Raw genomic sequence first — 8,676 nt, 5'->3', positions numbered from 1 at the left:
TACTAGTAGACAAGAAACTTTCCTCAGCTTTTATTATGCTTGCAAATGAATGTCATAACTAAACATAAAGAGGTTTGCATTTTTCTTCTGTCTTAAATCCCACTCCTTTAACTCACATGTCATTCTCATCAAAAGAGGTCACAAGCAAAAAGTTACATCAGTCATTATAATTTTGGCAGGCTGACAGTCAATTTTGTCACCTCCTACAACCCACACATCACATTACAGCATGATTCTATGATCATATTCAAAGCTAGCTGGGATCTGGTGCAGGCTCTAGAAAATGAACCTTTAGGATATGGCTCTCAATTTAACTAAGCAATTTTATATAGAGCACTATATGAAAGTGAAAAGGAATAGGATATAACAATATTCTGCCTTTTTTCAGTATATTGTCAAATAAGTGTTCTGATCTCTTTTTTGTTGTAAGCTGAATAAATCCTATGATCGGATTTTACAAATAAAACTGAATTCAAAAGGAAAGTCTGCACTCCTTGAAGTCCAAACAATCAAGATTATTACAAATTTTCAGATTCCTCCACACCATAAGATCTATTACTGCCTCAAATTTAGTATGAAAAAGATTTGTGGCAGCATATAAACTGCGACATATGAAAAGCTTTATAATACAGTGCAAAATTAGATATAGTAAAATGGTGAAGGAATCATCCTGTAAGAAATCTTCATAATTTCTTTAGATACCTCACTGAATACTAAAGTTTTAATGCATACATCTGGCTACAACTGTGATAATATTCCTAAAGTAATATATTTCCACTAAAAACATGAATTCATTTTCTTTATTAAGGTAGAGTTAGTTAGAAGATATTATGACCTCTGTTTAAAAAAGGAGACAGTAAGTAGATATGAACAATCTGAGCTCCAAAAATAATTTTAATCTGAGGAAAACATAAACAGTCTTTTAACAAAAACCCCAGCATTAAGCAAGACAGGTCAATTACTGTTATAATTTTCTTTAATCCACACAAATAGTGAAAATTTTCAAATATTACGCTGTGAAGAAGCAAAAATTAAGAAAAGTGCTAGATTCAGCTTTTGTCTGACTACTATTACAGAGCTGTAAAGAAAGATATGCTGCTTTTAGCTCTCAAGATCTTTAAATCACAAAGATAAACTGAAGAAAGATACCTATGAAAAGCACACTACATTTTGCATCTAGAGAATATCTGAACAGAAGTGAAACCCAGGCACTGATCTTTTTAAAATGTTACACATGACTTAATACAAAATAAAAATTCCAAATAATATCTATTGATCTGTGCATTCAAAAAAATGGAGCAACTGACATTACTTTTGGAGGAATGAAAATCAGTCCTTGGAATTCACTCTATGCCTATTAACCACACTGGGAGTTAAATCTGTGCTCACAGTGCTTTCAAACATTTTATTACAAGTTCCACGCAAAAAAAAAAAAAACAATTAAAAACCAAACCTAACCACCTCAAAAAACAGTCCTCAAAAAAAGGAATTTCTTCCTATTAACAACTCTCCTAATCATTCAGAAAAAAAATAAGTCATGCTTCCTTTTGTATATTCTTATTATTTAAGTAGTGGACTCTTTAAGATTAAAAATAAAATCATTTGAATAAAAATTCTTTTGGAAAGTTTGAAAAGTCAATGCATATATCACATTTTTTACTGGAAGACAAGTATTTCCTTGAAGAAAACAAAAAAGGGATAGGAGGTAAATCAAAATAGATATAGGATATAGTCATCCTGTAGCTAGATAATATATGAGAGAGGCTTGAAATCTGTGTATCCTCTGGGGTTTGCCATAAATACAGCATCTAGTAAGCCCTGGCCAAAGCCAAGGTAGCTAAGAAGCTAACTGCACACAGTCTATCTTCTTTTCTGCTGCACTCCTAATCTTCTTACTTAACAGTGCATCACAGTATTCAATTCCCTGACGTTTTAGCATGTTCAAAGTGTGGTAAAAATACCTAAATAGCCATTGCACATTGAAGAAAATGGATACATTGAAGAAGATTAGTAATTTTACCAGGGTTAGACATTAATTTATATCTCTATTGGTATCAAAATACAAGTTTTGTTGTAATCTGCTTATTCTTTACAAAATCAGATCATATGAAGGGGTTTTGAACATTCATTTAATTAGTCACAGACTGAGAAACTATAATATTCATTAACTTTGGATGTCCATAGCATGCACATATTCCCAATGGCACTTTCCTTTTAATGTCTGCTACATTCCTTTTGCATGTCTCTTAATTATAGATTATATGCCATCATCAACACTGTATTTACAAAAAGCATTTAAACATATTGCTTCGCATTTTTGAAAAGATGACTGGGCATAATTTTGCAGAAATTCTTAAGAGAGATACATATTTTTTATGAGAGATTACGTATGAATGCTACATATTTTCATTACATGATGTTTTTTTATGAAGAGCTTTACCATTTTTAATAAACAAGGATCAAAATTACCTGTTCTAAAAGATTTTAGAATTTTTTTTTTTTTTTTATGAGAAAATGGTTACTCTCAAAAAGGCTCAGTATTCAAATATGGTTTGGATGTCGCTATTGTTTAAAATTTCCTGAACTGGTCAATTTAATCCACCGAAATTTCACAAAAGAAGTGAAAAAATAACTTGTTTACTAAGATTCTTCTGTTATGAGGCAATGTAAAATTTCACATCCAGAAGAAAAGAAGCTACCTATTGTCCAGACCTGCATAAATAACTGAAAATGCTTTAGATATTAATTTATAATTTACTCACTCAAACATCAATTTAAAAAACAATTGAAAAGATTAGAAAGAATTGCATTGCTTTTAAAGTAAATCAGGTCATTGAGGCTAATAAAAAGGGAAGGTTCTAAGCTCTTGCTGTATCTAAAAACTATGAAGTAATCATGCCCAGGGGGAGGTTCCCAGTTAAAAAACTGAAGTCTGGCCAACAATTACAAGGTTTGCTTCACAAATTTCATTGGAGGGAAAAAGCTTGCAAACTAATGAATATTGTTAGTTCATTCTTACAGTTATTACTAAGGTAGAATAAGGATTAAAGACAGTTCTTGCCAGATGATAAATCCCAAGGAGGGACATTTTCAACTTTGATGTAATTGCTAAAAATGCCATTTAAGGGATAGCTCAGAAGAGTAGGTTTCTGTACTTCTCAATGTCTTGATGATCAGCATAAATCGATTGCAAGCTGTTAGCTCAAATCCAAAGCTCAAAGTGAAGGCATAGACTAGTAATACATAAAGTGAAATTAAGGATAAAAAGAGACAATTAATTTGTAAAGATCGTTGCCAACAGGAGCTTAATCTACATAGCATTAGAGATACTTGAAACTCAATTTAGCTATAAACTAAACCATACCAAATTTATAAAGGAAGACCCAAAGCATATAGAATCCCAATATCATGTCCCAGATATAAACTATATTTTACTAATTTATAGGATATTCACTCACCTAACATTTATTTTCATCAAAATTCTAAGACAGTAAAAAGTGTATTGCCTGTAAACACATTAGAAAATGAAAGATAATTTTTTTCTGTGTTTTCAAATAAGATGAAAGAGACAAGGTATAAAGTTGCCAAAATAAAGAGAATCACATTATTGTCATTCACTCAAAAATAAGTTCAGAACTGCAAATAAATTAAACCTTTTGTGGCATCAGGTATTGTATTGTTGGTTATCTATTAATTAAATATTTTCATTTCCTGGTTAAACTACAGATATGCTAATAAAAAATTATCTCTAAACATAAACTAAATGCTTAATACCCAATACATAAAAGATTAGACATTAGTTTATTCTAAAAAGAAAAAAAATTACTCTCCTCTGACATTTTGCATGAAAAGTGGAACTCGACATGGTGTAACTGTCAAGACTAAAAATAACTTACAAATAACTTATTCTACAAGTTAAAAAGAAAAAGTGCTAATGGTGAACAAAAAATTGTCACTGGAATAGACTGCGTAAGAAATTTCTCTAAGGTACTAATCAGACCTAAATCTGATTAACTGTCTAATTGGCTTGATTACTGATGGCAAGAAAACATGTGCTGTTCATGGTAAAAGAGTCATAGAGGCTTCAGGGGAGCTGAAGAGGCAAGATGTTTAGAAAACTAAAATCAGTATTTTCTAGACCAAAATTAGCACCTGAGATAGCAAATTCCAAGAATGAAGGTGCCCCTCCACCATCAAAGGCATCAACAGGCCAGGTATGGTTTCTTGTCTATTATATGTAAGTAAATACCAAAGGTTAGAATTTCAAATATACTTACTGAATATGGTATCAATCTTTATTTAGAAAAATGAAATACATTTCTTTATTCTCCTCCACCCTACCATCTTTTCTTTATGAAGAAAATATAATTTTCTCTTTTCAAAGCTGCTTTCTGAATAGGGCTAAGCTGAAATAGTACAGACTTAGGAGAGGTTGTGATCAACATTGCAAATGGAGAATTAGAGATACAGGCACCACTGCTTTACATAGGATGATATATTTTATTCATCTTGTTTCCTTCTGGAAGGAAATGTCAGTGTGTCCTTTCTGAATATTAGAATGTCATGCAGGTATACATCAACCTGCTTCCTGATAACCACTGGAAAAACAAAGTAATTTAGTAGCTTTTTAAAGAAGTCATCAGCTTGGTTTTGATAATGGAAATACTCTTGGAAAAATAAAGTTAGTAATATTAGTCTGCAGTCTAAATTTTATATATAGTATTTCTTCACTGTAAAAGTTAATTCATTATTTTCTATTTAATTAATGAAATATTTTAAATTAAATCAAAAGGATAAGTTCTTTTTCTCTCATTGCCTTTGAATTTTTATCTTTTCCCAATAATTTAAAAAAAAAAAATTTCTTTTTTTCAACTCTACATAATCAAAATTTTACAAGATGAAATGGCAACCGTTTATGGCTTCACTAAATAATTAAGGAAGTGACAAAGGATCTTTAGTATCAGCCTGAGCTATTCAAGCCTACTGGAACAGTCAAAACCCCTCCATTATAAAGTTAATTTTAAGTAAGTGGGCAAATTCATACTGTCATCCACAAGAAATGGCAATAATGTCTATGTTCAATAACCTTTATATACTGCAGATCTACAGGCATTGTTCATGCTTCTTTTACAGTTCAGTATTCTTGTGTCAATAAAATAATGCTTTAAAAGAAGAAAACTCCTGAACAGTGACAGGTTAGTTCTGTGCAGTTGATACCTTACTTGGCAAAGTGCTCTAGCAAAACAGATATTTTTCAATTTCACTGGAGACAAGGATTACTCTTTTGGTGAGAATAATTTCATATATCAGCATGGCATTCAGGTTGTATCACCATCAGCCTACACTCTTCAAAACACTGCTAAAATGGAGGCACATTAATGGATTAGAGATTAAGACATTTCCTGCCTGCAAGGACATACCATCTAAAGGGTAAAGAAGAAAGAGAAGAAAGTACATAATGTCTGATAAATTGTTACTATACTAATGAATGCACTAATTTATGTACATATGCTATTAAGGGGGAGCCTGAAACAAAGAAAACAACCTTTAAAACAAAACATCACACAAGAACCTTGGGTATGCACAGACTTTGATTGGAATTTTAATATACACATATATATTACATTGCAATATATATGCCAAATTTATAATTTAGTTCTCTATTTATATATATATTGGAAATTCAGTACCTGGTTCTCTGAATAAAAACAGAGAGCAAAACACAAATATTTTCATATGTAAAAAAAACCCCAACGATTTATTCTCAGAAACACAAAGAAGATCACTGACCTAGGAAAGGAAAAAAAGTACATGAAGACCTGAAAGCTCCCAATGTGAAATAATTTTTCCACATGCTGATAGAACCCAATATCCTTCTCCATTAATAAGCATGCTGCACACCAGGAAAACTCATTCTATATGGGATAACAAATGCTGATGGGCTTGATTAACACAATGCTGTTACACAGTATTGTGAACACCTAGGATTCCCATACACATACATCTCCCTCCTTCCTCCAAAGGCCACTCTGTTTAAAACTTAGTTGAGTCAAGGTACAGGTACACAAGGATTTGGTTAATGGATCTATGTCAGCAAGTGTGGGAGGAAGTTAATATTTTGCAGTGAAAGTTGATACCATCTCAGTATTTTGTAGAGATGGAGATCTGTCATTGTGGTAAGGTTGCTCAAAACATACCAGGTGTGTTAGCCCAACAGAAGGTTTAAGCAGAATCATGATAATTCAGAGATGCACATTGGCTTGTGAGAGGCAGCACTAAACAAGACAGCTCTGTGAACTCTAAGCTAAGCAGCTGGGTTTGCACTGAGGATGTGATGAAATCAGTGTTTGATGTCAATATCCATCACAAGTCCTTTGGCAAATCCATCTGGAAACACAAGTAACACCCAGGAACAATGGTCAGTGTCTGGCAGCTTAATCAGTTTCCTACAGAAATGTTACAAACATCAAACAACCCAATGACAATCTACAGTTTCTAATCTTGTGTGTTTTTTTAAGGATGAAAATAAAACAACAAATGAACCACAGAAAGCAGAGGCCAATAATAAAGCAGAGCCTATATCAAAGCAACAAGGTCAGTAATAAGCTATTTATGAGTTTTCAAAGATTATCTGGACATAATATATGTATGCTCTATAGGATTGTAAATTAAACCGTTGTTCTTCCTAGTGCTCTGGCAGGAGCTCTTGTTTTTTATCTGTGGAAGAAATGAAGATCTCTGAATTGTCATTGACCCTAGGCCAATGATTTGTTACAAATATAGGAACAGTATCCAGCAATAACAAAAGACAAAAAGCTTTCAAGCACACAGAGCCTTCATGAGCTTGCCTAGGAGCAAGTCTAGGAAGCTCTATTTCCTCTTACTGCAATTTGACTCCTTAGAAATCTTAAAATAAAGGTATATAGTGGCTTAAGGGGAAAAAAAAGAGCATATTTTTAATGTTTCTTTTAGTCACTCTTCTCACATGTGCCAGAAAAGATAAGAGAGACTTAGAGACTTTAAACTATCTGACATTCAAATATTTCACTGAAGATCTATTGCAAACTTAAAAAAAAAAAAATTAAAAAAGCAGCAATGCTGGTAAAAATATTTGCTGTCCCCATTGAGAAGCAATTCAGGACTGGTACCCGGGAACATAGGACTCAGGACAGTAAAACAAGGTAATTTTTTGCCTAAGCAGCTGGTTTTTGGAGACAGAGGCATGGTCATGGCTATCCTGACCCCTCTCTTCCCCCAACTCCAGTAGCCAAGCCTGTTTTGCATATACAGAGCCTAAATGACTGTTTACACCTGCTACCAAAATAGAGGCTCAGGATGGGTGAAGCAACTACTGCTGGGCCATATCCCCTCCTCCTCCCTGCCTCACAGCATGCGTGGGGCAGCCCTTTCCTTTTCCATCCTCTACTTCTGAGAGTAGAGAAAAACTGAGTCCAGTTTTCCTGTCACCTCATGCTTGTCCTTTAGGAGAGTAGTTTATGTCCATTTCACTGAAGCAGCCAAGCAAAGACTGAGGAATCTCCAGTTTTCTGTGATAAAAAATAACTAAGAGTGAAGCAACTGGAAAAAAATTCTAAGGAAACTTTCATAATTCTGACTTGTGTTTGTGTAATCATAGCAAGTGTCACACTTTGTTTCCTCATATAATGAAACTTTAAACAAAGTCCATTTAATGCAGTTGTCTTGTTATATAAAGGCTGTAGCATGACCATGCTACAGACCAAAGTCTGACCTGAATTAACTGTAGCAGCAATGGAAAAAAACAAATTTGATTGGCTAATAAATTGGCTTTTTAGCAACACTAAGTCACAGATACTATCCCATGACAGAACAGAGTATCAGAAATTCTTTTTGTTCCATAAAAAACTTAATCTAATTTTACAGATAAATATAACTCATTAAGATATATTTTGGCATAATAAACTACTTTTTTTTTCCTTCTAAAATACAAGTGATGGTATAATGGCAACCACACCATTAGTTACTTCAGAAAACTTCATAAAATTATAATAATAGAGTTAGGGTCCATGTGTTTTGGGGGTATTTAAAATATAAATAAATATAAAAATCTACCTTTTTTTTGGGAGGTGCTTCAGGTCTCATTTTCAAACAGTTACAACAAGGCACTAAGAGTATTAATGAGTTAGATGGAAAATGGCTATACAAGCCAGAAAATTTACAGGGACCACACCTCAGGAGAAGCTTATGATTTTCACCACCCTGAATGTAAGTCCCTATCATCTGAGCCAAACAAGGAACTTCTTTATCTCTGGACAGAAAATTGAAGCTAGCCTAAAGCTGTTCACAGGAGGATCTAGAAGAACTTCTGAAAAAATTTGTGAACTTTGTGTCAGACCTAAAATTGTGTGGTTATCTTCTGGAAGAAGAAAATGAAAATTTGTGTGGGTAAGCAGAGGATGAGGGACTAGAGAAAGCCTTTTATGCTGCATGTACAAATTTGGAGTACAGCCAGAGCTCAAACAAAATTAGTTAAGGCAGATCAGCTAAATGGAGAACTTCAAATGTGTTAGAGAAAAGCCTTTCCAAGGTCTCTTGTTACTTTCTCTGGTATAATCAAAATAAAATAGACTAGAAAAACCCTTAATCATAGTATCAGTTTGCAATTCCGTAGTGCTAAATACAAATCAACAGACTGAG

General features: G+C 33.2%; 1 protein-coding gene across 1 annotated transcript in view; it reads left to right on the top strand.

Annotated features, from left to right (window-relative positions):
* The first annotated feature begins 4,106 nt into the window (after positions 1-4,106).
* CNGB3 (cyclic nucleotide gated channel subunit beta 3) overlaps positions 4,107-8,676 on the top strand; it is a 58,969-nt gene continuing 54,399 nt past the window's right edge. Inside the window, exons 1-2 of the mRNA XM_072924303.1 lie at positions 4,107-4,214; positions 6,519-6,594. Coding sequence (XP_072780404.1) covers positions 4,107-4,214; positions 6,519-6,594 — 184 coding nt within the window. The remainder of the gene's footprint in view (positions 4,215-6,518; positions 6,595-8,676) is intronic.

Source organism: Taeniopygia guttata, chromosome 2 (genome assembly GCF_048771995.1).
Source record: "Taeniopygia guttata chromosome 2, bTaeGut7.mat, whole genome shotgun sequence".
Classification (NCBI taxonomy): Eukaryota; Metazoa; Chordata; class Aves; order Passeriformes; family Estrildidae; genus Taeniopygia; species Taeniopygia guttata.
The sequence above is the reverse complement of the archived record's forward strand: the minus strand, read 5'-3'. Positions and strand labels throughout refer to the sequence as shown.